The 11,966-nt window shown below is 35.5% G+C and overlaps 3 protein-coding genes and 1 non-coding gene across 7 annotated transcripts; 3 read left to right on the top strand and 1 right to left on the bottom strand.

Annotated features, from left to right (window-relative positions):
* Positions 1-3,774: 3,774 nt before the first annotated feature.
* Positions 3,775-6,819, top strand: LOC124301141 (sodium channel and clathrin linker 1-like). Of its 2 annotated transcripts, none has more exons than XM_046755869.1 (6): positions 3,775-3,980; positions 4,065-4,143; positions 4,223-5,727; positions 5,894-6,022; positions 6,217-6,378; positions 6,481-6,819. In XM_046755869.1, the coding sequence occupies exons 1-6, from the start codon at positions 3,946-3,948 to the stop codon at positions 6,506-6,508; spliced, it is 1,938 nt and encodes a 645-aa protein (XP_046611825.1). In that variant the 5' UTR covers positions 3,775-3,945; the 3' UTR covers positions 6,509-6,819. The 2 variants fall into 2 exon arrangements, with proteins under 2 accessions (XP_046611825.1, XP_046611835.1); XM_046755879.1 differs by having other exon boundaries at positions 4,223-5,454.
* On the bottom strand, positions 6,446-9,240 carry LOC124301230 (vacuolar-sorting protein SNF8). 3 transcript variants are annotated; one of them, XM_046756047.1, is made up of 2 exons: positions 9,129-9,240; positions 6,446-7,629 (listed from the first exon to the last, which is right to left on the bottom strand). In XM_046756047.1, the coding sequence occupies exon 2, from the start codon at positions 7,602-7,604 to the stop codon at positions 6,849-6,851; it is 756 nt and encodes a 251-aa protein (XP_046612003.1). In that variant the 5' UTR covers positions 7,605-7,629; positions 9,129-9,240; the 3' UTR covers positions 6,446-6,848. The 3 variants fall into 3 exon arrangements, with proteins under 3 accessions (XP_046612003.1, XP_046611993.1, XP_046612012.1); XM_046756037.1 differs by lacking the exon at positions 9,129-9,240 and adding an exon at positions 8,176-8,391; XM_046756056.1 differs by lacking the exon at positions 9,129-9,240 and adding an exon at positions 7,685-7,972.
* Positions 8,407-8,478, top strand: Trnaq-cug (transfer RNA glutamine (anticodon CUG)). Its single transcript has one exon. It is a non-coding gene; the product is annotated as a tRNA-Gln (tRNA).
* Positions 9,241-9,332: 92 nt separating the features above from the next.
* LOC124301174 (peptidyl-prolyl cis-trans isomerase D) lies at positions 9,333-11,962 on the top strand. Its single transcript, XM_046755934.1, has 6 exons — positions 9,333-9,558; positions 9,707-9,844; positions 9,921-10,219; positions 10,312-10,446; positions 10,839-11,099; positions 11,220-11,962. Exons 1-6 carry the CDS (start codon positions 9,474-9,476, stop codon positions 11,436-11,438), a joined length of 1,137 nt encoding a protein of 378 aa, XP_046611890.1. The 5' UTR covers positions 9,333-9,473; the 3' UTR covers positions 11,439-11,962.
* The last annotated feature ends 4 nt before the right edge of the window (positions 11,963-11,966 follow it).

Genomic DNA, 11,966 nt, shown 5'->3' on the forward strand with positions numbered 1-11,966 from the left:
TTGCGTCGAATAAATGTTACTTGATCCAACCAATCCAATTACAAAAGTTTACTTGCGATGTCAGATGAGTCATCGTTTGCTTGCATCAAATAAATCTTTTTTAGTGTGTATAAATATCACCGCAGAAATAATATCAGTTCAAGTATTTAAAAAGTAGCGTGTTAGCACCAAGATCAAATTGTATTATATGATCACATTTCAAATTCCAGGATCAATTTCAGCAGGTAGGTTGATGGGAAAGTTGTGACTTACACAAATGACTTGCTGCTTTATTGTGAACGGCGTTCGCCAATTCCAATATGAGGTGTCGTATAATTCGACATGACACGTATACGACTTGTTCGATCTTTCTCATACACGAAGCATAAATGCAAAGGATGACAAAAAACTCGTGAGAATTGTTATAATCCGTACAATATTTCAACACCAATTCTCTCTTAAGCGATAACACGACTCTAGGATTTTGGAAAATTCGATTTTTTTAAATTTCGTTCAACAATACTTCACGGTCATAAAAACAATATCCAGTTAGTCCGATAGTGAAAAAAAAGTTTCTAAAAGTTTCAATTCTCGATTTTGTCACAGTGCCTCGAACCGCGCACTGAGTGCTTATAAACTTTAGGGAATAGTCTATAGGTCATACATTTTTATTTTTTTTTACACCAAGTCTTATACCTTGCGAAAAATCCGTCCTCCCGCGAAGGAGTTCTAAAGAAAAAGGGATTTGAAAGATTGGCTTCGTCGTCGCCATTTTGCATCAAAATGATGACCAAAAATTTCTTTTTTTTATACTTCAATACGTGTTAAATAAACCCTCTGAAAAGAAGTGCTTTTCCTTTTTCCACACTTCCAAAATAAATCGTCAATGTTAGGCCTTTTTTCGTCCGTTAGAGTGGTGTTACCACTTAACGTGAATTCATTTTATTGTTAGTTTGACGGAGTGAAAAAGGCATACAAGGCGAAGAAACGCTCTACACACAAATGCCTGTTATAACGTCCGAGGGCCCAATTCCTATCACAATTACTGGCGAACTTATTTATCGAATAATACAAATAAACGAAGTAACATACGAGAAAACTGACCGGTCTGCGGTCATCCTGCGAATGCGTGATGTTATCGGTTCGACCGTGCCTGAATTGTTTTCGCAAATTATGTTTACCACAGTCGCGTTAGGTATTTCGAGTTTGAGCACGATCTGGCATACTCTGATCGAGTGTTTCTGAGAAGCAGAATGAATATTCATTGAAACGTTTACAGCTCGAACTCGCTTCTGCATCACGAGCCCATCCGAAACCCTTGAAAATTAATCGAGTGTTTTGCTTTCTGATAAAATTTAATATCACGAGTCAAGACCAAACGGTATTTCGGTTGACGCTTATCTTTATTGCTGGTATCCACAACGAGGAAATTAGGGCGATATTATAACGCGTCTTGTGAAAAAAAAAAAAAAATGTATATTAGATGCAAGGTATGGTCGATATGGAACATTTCAAAGATGAGAAGCATGTCCAGGGTGTCTACTTTGGTTTTTTTCAGGAACAAATGAGGATTTTTCATGACTCTTTTAACGATGCAGTACTGCATTCCAAACTTTAGCATTACGTGCGCGATTAATATAACAGTATGTTGCGTACATGTAAGGAGGAAAAAAAATCACAATTTCTTTAATTCAATCCGTCTATACAAGATTCAGATTAACAAAAATATAAAAAAATGTAAACGAGTATCAATACTCTGTATATTACTGAAATCTGAGTTACCAATTAACTTAAAAATAAATTTTTCAGGTGCATTAGTAAAATTTCATGACATTTCAAGACATTTTCAGGTTTTTTCAGATCGTTAGTCACCCCGCATGTCCTATTGGGCAAAAAATCGTTGTTGCTAAACAGAATATTCCTCCATAACTAACTTAAAATACCCATTAGGTATTCACATTTGCATTTTTGTCACAAGTCACAAAGCTCACGCTATATGTGGTGGTATCAACGGTGAATGACTTATCATTTCCACACTCCGCAAACTGCGTTACAAGTTATGCAAACATGTCTTGACTCTGTCACGCAATGAAACCATCAATATTTACAGGAGTGTAATATAAGCATGCCAAGTTATTCCAAAATATCTACGGAGAAACCATTATTGCTACACATTTTAATTAACGGCGTAAATAATACGGACGAGACAAGTAGTATTTATTATTAATGCTTGTTGAATTCTTGAAGGTTCGTAAGATTCTCAACTTGAGTAGAATTAAATACGTTACTATTTTACTGGAACAGACTAGTAGTTGTTTATCAATTGATAACAAATTGGGCTGTAATATAATGTTATTGTGAACTAGTTTTCGTTCATAGATGTTGAATTGTGAGAATTCTTAAAATCAATTTCAAGTGTATGTTCGCAATTTTCAACTACGCATGACTGTTTAAAACTGAAAGAAGTTACATTTCATTGTTAAACTCGATAGCATATAGCATTCGAATCAATGCATCAATATTTTTGTTTCAACTAAAAAGTGGTTCTTCTGAGTGAGAAATTGTTCGAATCAAATAGACTGAAAAATTATTTGCTTCACTAGATAACTTTTTTTTTTCTCAGTCTGCGCTACTCCTTTTATTGTATACTACGCTTTCCTCTCAACACGAAATATTGCGGTCCAAACTATGCAAAGTCTCAGCGCCAACTGAATGAAATCTTATTACCACCTTGAATATAGTGTCAACTGTTGAAAATAATTAAATTCGTGATAGATAGGTAAAGTGTCGTCGCATTAGCCTGATGCGATGATTTATTTTACAGGGCGTGGCAATTTTCCAAATTTCTTACCAACTTACTTACATAATACGTTAATAAAAGAGAAATCCATTTAATAAAAAATATGGGATATACTGTAATCGATTCAAAAATATACTTACACAAGACCGTGACTAAACAAAGGTTGGCAAACTGTCACTAAACATCACTAATCTAAATATGATATTTATGAGCCCGTGTGTTCGGCGAAAAAAAATATTAACACTAAATTTTAACTGTATGTAGCCTGTCAAAAAGAATGTTGAAGAAATCACGTCATTATAATAATTTTTTTTATCAAAAAATTCGTCCAGTTCATCCTATTTCGATGAAAAACAGCCTATTTTATTCGTCAATCAATTCGCTACAAATCAATTTGGAAAAATTCTTCATCTTGAGCTTGTCGGTTGGTTGAAAACATTCAATATCTTGTACATTGTGATTCGATATAAATAATAAACTTTTGATTTAGTAATAAATAAATCGCAGACTTAATTTTTACCCAAAATTTAATTCCGAAAATTAATGGAGGATTAATTAACAAAAAATAACAAAAAATAAGCAAAAGGCAAAGAGAATCAGTTAAAATTTTGCATTCTTAATTTTTTCCTCGAGTTGCCGGAACTTCTTTTAATAACATGTAACGATATTAGCTTCAGTGACATTTTGTGAATTTATGTTTCATCACGTTTCTATTTCAACGTTTTCTGGACCTAACTTTTTGAATTTGCAGAATGATTTCCGTCAAAAATTCCAGGTTTTTATGCATGCTTTTTTGTGAACAATATAAAAATATTCAATTCAACGCATAAGTAGTTGTAAGAACATATAAAATTAGGAGACCCTGACAAATGTCTCCATGAAAATGGTCAGGAATGAATAAACAAGTTGATTCGATTTTCAGCAGCCGTTTTTTGAATTTGAATAATTCTTTCTCAAATGCAGCGCCACTATGCGCGGCATATAGAAATTAAATATGTAAATAAACACTTAGTGGGTTGTTTTGTGTATCGTCAAAATTCATGCCTATGTAATGTTTGTTTGTAAATCGATCCGTCTGTGAATTTCTTTGAAAAACAAATCACATTTAACTGTCCAAAATTCAACGCTATTCAACAGTAACGTATGTCGCGTATACTTAAAGAAAAATGGAATTTGAACAAGGATTACCGTTGGAGAACACGTGAGTTTGAGGTTATGTTCTGTCGTGTCAACTCGTTTCTATTTTATTTCTATCAAATTCATGGTATGATAATTTTTTTGACAGCGAAAAAGAGGAAAGCACGATCATCAAGGAATACGTTATTACGGTAGAAAATTTAAAACAAGAATTGCAGAACTGTAAGGTAAGATGTTTCCCTCTTCGTTGCAGCTATATCGTTGCAAGTTTCGCCAGATTCTAATTCCAATCTTTTTCTTTTCAAGGTTGAGCAGGCCGCTCTTCGCTCCCAGCTTGGAAATATTCAAGAAAGTAACAAGGCAACTGCAGCAACTGTTCGAGACACATTTTCAAAAAGTCAAATAAATGACAATGGCGTCGAGTCGCCGAGCACCAAAGAAATGATATCAAATTTACAAAAACGGATTACGATTGTACAGATGGAAAAAGAATCCGTGTTTCAATTGTGGCAAATGGCTTTGAAGGCCATAGATATATTAGAGGAGGAGTTAAGAGGGTTTCATCGGGATGGCAAGGGAACAAAATTTTACGAAGAGCAGATGAATGGCGTAAGGGAGACTTACTCGGATGCGATTAAGGCGCTTGAGGCAAAGCTTGTGCAAGCCAGGGAAAATTTCATCAAACAGCAAACGCTCTGGGAAACTAGTAAAGATAAAATCAATGTACTAACTACAGAGAAAGACGAACTTCTAAAGCAGTTTTTGAATTTGCAAAAAGATTCTCAGGAGAAAGATTTAGCTGCGCAACAGCGCATAGAAACTTTGAAAGCGGAATTGACTTTGTCAAAGTCGGAGGTACGGAGGGTCACCGAATCGCAAATCAAACTGGAGGCAAAGTTGAGAGAAGCACAGCAGTTTATAGCGACTGTTGTTGCCAAGGATAATGAGGCAAAGAGTAAGGTTTCCGAGGCAATAGAATTGGTCGAGTCTGCAGTTAAGGAAAAAGAACTTGCATTGCAAAGAGAAGCACGGGCTGTGGAAGAAAGATTAGCGTTGGAAAATAACGTACCTAAGATTGTTGAAGAGTACAAAACATCGTTGGAAACGGAAATTTCGAAACTGAAAGAAGCTTACGAAAGGAATATTAAAAAGTATGCACTGGATATGAAAGAACTGAAAGTAGAACTTCAGCAAAAGTCAACATTGCTGGACAGAGCACAAAGGGAATCCAGACTGGTAGAAGAAGAATTAAATAAAGTGCGACTCGGTTCCGATGACTTTCTTCACCATTCAAACGCAAAGTTTCTTGCATTGCAACAACAACTACAAGATGCCGAGTTCAAGCTGCAAGTTAACGAAGAGACTTGTAGGAAAAAATACACTCTAAAGATTCAACAACTCGAACAACATGTTACAGAATTGGAGGAAAAGTTGATTGCCACTGGCGACCAGTTAAAACGCATGCAGAAACAAAGTTGCAGAGAAATGGAGGAACGAGTTCGCGAAGCAGACGAACGGACCAAGGAGGCTGTAGAGAGGTATGCAAATTTAGAGAGGAGGTTGGCACGAACCATTGATGAGAGAGAGAGTGTGACGGTTGAGCTACGCTTGCTGCAAGGAAATTTTGACCGCGATATCAAGCGAAAAGATCAAGAAAGGAGGTTTTTGGAAAATAGAGTCAGAGAGTTGCAGGAGGATGTACGAGCTGCGGCTAGCTCCATGGAGCAAACAGCTGCGCACGGAGACTCGCTTGCTCGTCAGATAAATATTCTGGAATTAGAGCTGAAGAAAAAAGCTGGAATAGAAAAATTGTACGTTTCATTGGGATGCAATTTAAATATGGATTTCGCTAATTCGTTGTTGCGTGTAAAAAACCGTTTGTGATTTCTAAGACTAATACGTACTTTGAGAAAAGAACGAGTCAAAAATTGCTTCAATGCACTTTTTGTACAATCTTCAGGATATTCATTTTTACAGGGTCAGTGATACTGAGCATCGTTGCAAAACGGAACTAATAGAGAAGATGAAGATATTGCAAGAAAAATGTGATAGAAGAACCAAAGAATTAACTCAGCATGTAGAGACCCATCAGAAGTTAAGCAATAAGTATGTGAATCAAATATACTGTATAATATAGAAGCATGATTTAAGAGTACTTGTTACAGATTTTCGTTATACTTCCTTATATTCTCGAAACTAAAAATTAAAAAAAAATAAGATGCAAATTACCAGTATGTTTTTTCACAAAGATAGACTAACGATGAAATAATTGCATTATTTTAATGAAAATTAAATTTTAGGTGGAAAGAAGAAGCAAAACGACTTACGTCCAGTTTTCGGAAACGACTAAAGGAACTTCGTGCAAAAGTCATTGCCCTTCAGAAGGAGAATGAAGAATTGAACAAGGAACTTCTAGCTTCTCGATACCAACTTGCAGAATTCAGAGAAAAAATGATTCATAGGTACCAGCATTAATTTTAACCGTCCTTCATGCTTAGGATAAGGAAAGAATTTTCACATTCTTGTACATTGAATTTAAGCTGTTGTATTACTTTTAATTACAGGTATGACCAAGGCGATACACCGAGGTGACGACTTTCAAGTATTTTAGTACTTAACACAATGTGGCCATTAGTAGATGTATATAATTCAATGATACAAAATCTAATTTATTTTCAATACACATTCCAGTACTTCTTCCAAAGCGATACTCATTTTCACCTAGCCTTGACCTCAACATTGTTTACGCGTTTCACGGCGCTTCTCAACTCTCGTAACTGAACGGAGTGTTACATTTCATACGTCAGTTGCATAATTCTCTATTTACATTCCACATACAAGTCATCACGAATGACCGTGCGTGTTGATTTACAGTGTGATAAAAACAAGCCCTAAGTTTACGAGAAAATATTGAGAAATCAGAGACTTCGAACTACGTTGAGGATTGAATACAAGCATTAAATAAACTGGGAAACCAGTAAAGAGGCTCAGACGCACCCTGGTGATCAAACCATGCGAGTCCCTCTTTCACCATATGATCTAAAGCCTTCTGTGCCCTCTGTCGTTCCCATCGTAATTCTTTTTCCAATAGCGATCGGGAGACGTGAGCGTTTCCCGATATTGAAGCTTGTTGGAGAACAGCGGTATGATCCATGCTCAGTTCTCCTGGGATTGATTGAACCAAGTATTTTCCTCTGCCAATCGGAACTATCGAAAATCCATTTCCAAATATTCTGAGTTTCTTTGCAGCTGCGAGCAAATCTTCATTAGATATTTCTTGGTGCTCTTTCCGCCTTCCTCTGGCCTGGACCAATCTCTCTCGCAACTCGTCCAGTAAAATCAAACCCCCGTTTTTATAGTTCGTTGCTAGGCATACCTCAACAATTTGCACAGCAATTTCGTAATAAAAGTCGCCAATTCCAAGAACAGACCAAAATCCCTTCCCAGATGCTAAAGGATCAACTCCGATGGAAGCACACATCTCCGTGAACTGACGTCGGAACTGGGGATTCTTTTTTATTTCATTTTTATGCTTTGAAGCAAACTCTTCTAGGTTTACTCTGAAGACTTCCAGCTGCTTAGTCATCTGTTCCAACTGGTTTTCCTGAATTTCCGTCCCCTTATCTTTGTATTTTTCTTGTTCAAGTTTTTGTTTGTGAATCGCACCTACTCCTGCCTTTCGCCGCATATTTTGATCGTTGGAGGATACTAGCCTGAAAATCAATGTCCATTATTCCAGGAATAGCATTTTCTCAACTAACGGTTTACCTATTGCTCCACTTCAAAACTACAAAACGCTGTATAGATGCCAATTTTATTGATATAAGCAAATGACAAATTAGTTCTTGATCGAAGTTTCATGGCATGTTACTTGAATTTGGCACAGTAGAAAGACTGCCAAGATATTTACACACTATTTATGCAAATTCATTGAAAGATGAAAATAAATGTAATAAATCGGATAATGAGAGATGTCTAATACATTTTTTTATATTTAACTCTTGGTTCAGGGACAAAACAGAGGCAAGCACAAATATTCCTATGCATAATGTGTGAAGTAAAATAATTTAACAAATTGAACTAAAGATTAGAGACTTGTTGAAGTAAATAATATATCATGCATAACAAGTTATAAAAATAGCAGCGCATAACGATTTAATCGACAAAAGAATATAAAATAATTACGTCCAAGGGCGCTGAATCAATGAAATAAGTGATATTCAACATCAATAATACATTGATCGAATTGTAAAAAGTACCTTCAATTAACAAATAATTCCTCTATGTATGATTTCTCCAAAACGTCTGCCTTCGTTTTACTCGATAAATAGAGTTACTCTCGTGGTTTCTAAAAACCAACTGGTTGTAAAGGTTATGTATTTCTGTCACATACGTTGTATGGATATGTTGGTAATCACATTCAGGTTTGAAGCAACTACGCAAATCCTGATTAAATATTATATATTATTTTTAGGAGTTCGAAGTCACGGGGTTCCATGGTGTAATGGTTAGCACTCTGGACTCTGAATCCAGCGATCCGAGTTCAAATCTCGGTGGGACCTAATATTTTTATTTATTTAAGTCCATGGAGTCATAATGGAAAGTATTTTTACCACTTATTTCAAATCTATTTTTTAAGTATTACGAGAATTTTTCAACATACTTCAGTACGGTTCTCTACTTGCTCTGATAGTATGCAGATATGTCTCCAAAACCTAAAACGTCGACTGAAGAATATACCTTAGACTAATTATTGCGAGATATTGTGTATTATTATTGTTAGAAACAAATTGATTGAAAAAAATCGTAAAAATTGAAGAAATAATTCATTTGCGAGCAAATTACTCCTGATACATAAATTATATGTTATTGGGGTCGCTGAATCCTAACCTAAACTAAAGTCAGATTTTGGATATTTAAAATGGCGGTCCAGTATGGCGGATGAAAATTTTAAATTGGATCGAATCTAGACTAAAATTCATGTCAACTATTGAGATCCATCACTTTTAATTCTGATAATTACACTTCAAGTTCGTCAGAAGTGACTCGAAAACTCACTGTGCTCAGATTTTTGTCCAACTTTGATTAATTTTTCACACTTTTATCTTCCATATTGAATCCGCTATCTTGAATTTTCAAATTCTGATTTTAGATTTTTAACTCACTACCCCAGAAATCCTAAAGAACTATATTGTTATAAAAGTTGACTCACAATCAGAGCAATAATGTGTGACTCAAAGGGTTAGGAAAAATCCGTCTGCTAGTTAATTAAACAAAACGAAAAATAAATTGGTGTGATACGAAATAGTCGTACATACTACGCACGATCAACACATGTTCTTCGGGAATGCATATAGATCTTCCTCTTGTGTAGATAAAGTCAAATAGAAGAATCTTTTCTAGAGGGCATTGCCACTTTGTACTTGGTATATGCATACGTACCTATGCAGATGACAATATGATAAGTGGCCGCGAGGTACGGTGGAATGATCTATAGAGTAGATTTTTAAATAAAGAAAGATTTTTTGGTAATTACCAAGGCAAAGTGTCATTCAAAATGAAACGTCCACTTGAAGATCAAGACAATGGGTATGAGAAAAACCCTATCGTTTTTCTGGACATCGCCGTCGACGGTGAAAAAGGTGCGTAGATCAGTTCGATGTTTTTTAGGTTATATTGCGCCGCCCTTTGAGCAGTTATTATACCCTTTGAGCATTTCGTCAACATCGTCAATTGTTATTTTTCTCGTCGTTAAGATGTAAAAATAACGTTCTTATTATCTTGTGAAAGTGGGACGCGTCGTGCTCGAGTTATTCAAACACTTGGTGCCAAGAACAGCTGAAAATTTCAGAGCGCTTTGCACCGGAGAAAAGGGAATCGGATTAAATGGAAAACCCCTGCACTACAAAGGCTCCTTTTTTCACAAAGGTATGAAATGCATCACATCGATGCCAAAATTCATCGATTCACCAATTTTGAGTTTTCTTTTTTATCAATCTTTCAGTCGTGCCTCAATGCATGATTCAGGGTGGTGACATTATAAATTTCGATGGCTCTGGAGGGGAGAGCATATACGGGTCAAACTTTGAGGATGAGAGTTTTGAATACAAAAGTTTAGAACACGGATGTCTCGTGATGGTCAACGAAGGGTCTAAGAATTCGAATAGTTCCCAATTTGTCATCACCACTGTACCTTGCTCTCATTTAGATGAAACAAACGTTGCATTTGGAAAAGTGATCAAAGGGATGGGCGTCGTGTTTGAAGTAAATGAGGTGGAAACAATTAAAGATGTGCCACAAAAGGTAACAATGAGAAAATCACTACGGTACCATGTTTATTGGTCGTGAGTGGTATGCCATCAGAACTGATGTCTCACTTTGTAAATGATACACAGGAAATACGTATAGTGGATTGTGGGGAACTCAAAAGAGGTGAATCATGGGGATTGGAGGAAAGAGATGGTACAGAAGATGTGTTTCCTCCTTGGCCAGAGGATTGGGATTTAGATTTAACTGCTAACAAAATCGATGTAAGATTGAATATAGAACAAATTACTATTGCTTTCCTTGGTGATACTTTGTATAGTCTATTTCAGTAGATGGCATTACTTTGAACTGCATTCACTGGAATTCCAGTCATAATCAGTGAAACTTATATTTTGATAGCCTCTGTATCGATGTTGTGGCTGAAATAAATGGTGTATAATTACACAAAACTTATCAACGAGTTATACAAAGATGAAGCTTTTCTTATATCTTTTATAAGTAGAAACTGCCAGAACTAAGAAAATTCAATGTGAAATGGAGAAAAACGTATAAGCGCGAAATACATAAACGAGCTTTCACTGCAATATTATTGAACCAAGGAAAATTTGAAAACTAACCAAGCATGATCATACGTCATTTATGTTATTATCAACAGATTTCCTACATTGAAGATGTTGTAAAAAAAATCAAAGACTCTGGCAATCATTATTTTTCAAAAGAAGATTATGCAACAGCGGAGCGGAAGTATACAAAGGCGTTGAGATATATCGAGTGGGGGACGAAATTGAATGACTCGACCGAAAAGTCGAGTGAGATTACAGAGGGAGGAGAACTGAAAGTCGCTATTCTATCAAATCTTGCGGCAGTGAAATTAAAACGAGACCAATATAGGGAAGCCCTGAAAATTTGCAATAAGGTAAAAAAAAAAAACATACCTGACAATACGAATTATATAGATAAATCACACAAGTATCAAGTTGTTTTGTGACTAATGAGATTATCAAGACCGGTTTATAATAAATTAATATTTATCCAGATTCTCAACGTTGATAGAAACAATTGCAAAGCAATGTACAGAAGAGGTCTAGCACATATGGGTCTAAACGAATATCAACTTGCTCTGATGGATATGAAACAAGCATTGGAAGAGATGCCCAATAATAGGGAGATCATACAGAAAATGGAAAAAGTGAACAAGATTATACAATCGTACCTGGTTTATGAAAAAGAGATATGCCTGAAAATGTTCAAATGAAATTTATGTACATACTATGTAAATGCACACACTCGCGGAAACGGAATTTTGTAAACGGTTATATGGAGTCTGTTATCATGAAGGATTAAATTTATCAATATTTGAGTTAAGGCCTATATATTTCTTTGTTAAAGAAGCTGGCTTGGAAATTTTTATGATCATTATTTAAGATTACAAACAAGAACTGATTGATTCAGGCTTGGCTATACGCTGCTGATTTCCTAAAAAATGTCAATTCATTAATTCAAACATATAGAACAATCCGAGTACATGGTATTAAGTTTAGTGACTTTGTAATGAATCAAATTTATTGATCTAATTCTCATGTATAGCGGACATTGGAAATTGTGACTCAAGCTCGAGCTTTTTACGTCACTTTATCGGATGATGTTTAAGATTGTTAAAACTGCAGAATTTTGTTAAATCTACTTTCCAGCACTGATAATACGGCAAAATTGTAAATTCATGATTATGGAGCCAGTTACATGCCTGATGTGTTAATAAATGAATAAAGTCAAAAGGAATACA

This window comes from Neodiprion virginianus, chromosome 1 (genome assembly GCF_021901495.1).
Source record: "Neodiprion virginianus isolate iyNeoVirg1 chromosome 1, iyNeoVirg1.1, whole genome shotgun sequence".
Taxonomy (NCBI): domain Eukaryota; kingdom Metazoa; phylum Arthropoda; class Insecta; order Hymenoptera; family Diprionidae; genus Neodiprion; species Neodiprion virginianus.

What these genes read in the sequence shown, in the direction of transcription:
- LOC124301141 (XM_046755869.1), top strand. Translation starts at nt 3,946, where the DNA reads ATGGAATTTGAACAAGGATTACCGTTGGAGAACAC. An exon ending in AAGAATTGCAGAACTGTAAG is followed by an intron (nt 4,144 to 4,222) that starts GTAAGATGTTTC and finishes TTTCTTTTCAAG; the next exon opens with GTTGAGCAGGCCGCTCTTCG. An exon ending in AGAGAAAAAATGATTCATAG is followed by an intron (nt 6,379 to 6,480) that starts GTACCAGCATTA and finishes TTTTAATTACAG; the next exon opens with GTATGACCAAGGCGATACAC.
- LOC124301230 (XM_046756047.1), bottom strand. Translation starts at nt 7,604, where the DNA reads ATGCGGCGAAAGGCAGGAGTAGGTGCGATTCACAAACAAAAACTTGAA.
- LOC124301174 (XM_046755934.1), top strand. Translation starts at nt 9,474, where the DNA reads ATGAAACGTCCACTTGAAGATCAAGACAATGGGTATGAGAAAAACCCT. An exon ending in CGCCGTCGACGGTGAAAAAG is followed by an intron (nt 9,559 to 9,706) that starts GTGCGTAGATCA and finishes ATCTTGTGAAAG; the next exon opens with TGGGACGCGTCGTGCTCGAG. An exon ending in TTAAAGATGTGCCACAAAAG is followed by an intron (nt 10,220 to 10,311) that starts GTAACAATGAGA and finishes AATGATACACAG; the next exon opens with GAAATACGTATAGTGGATTG.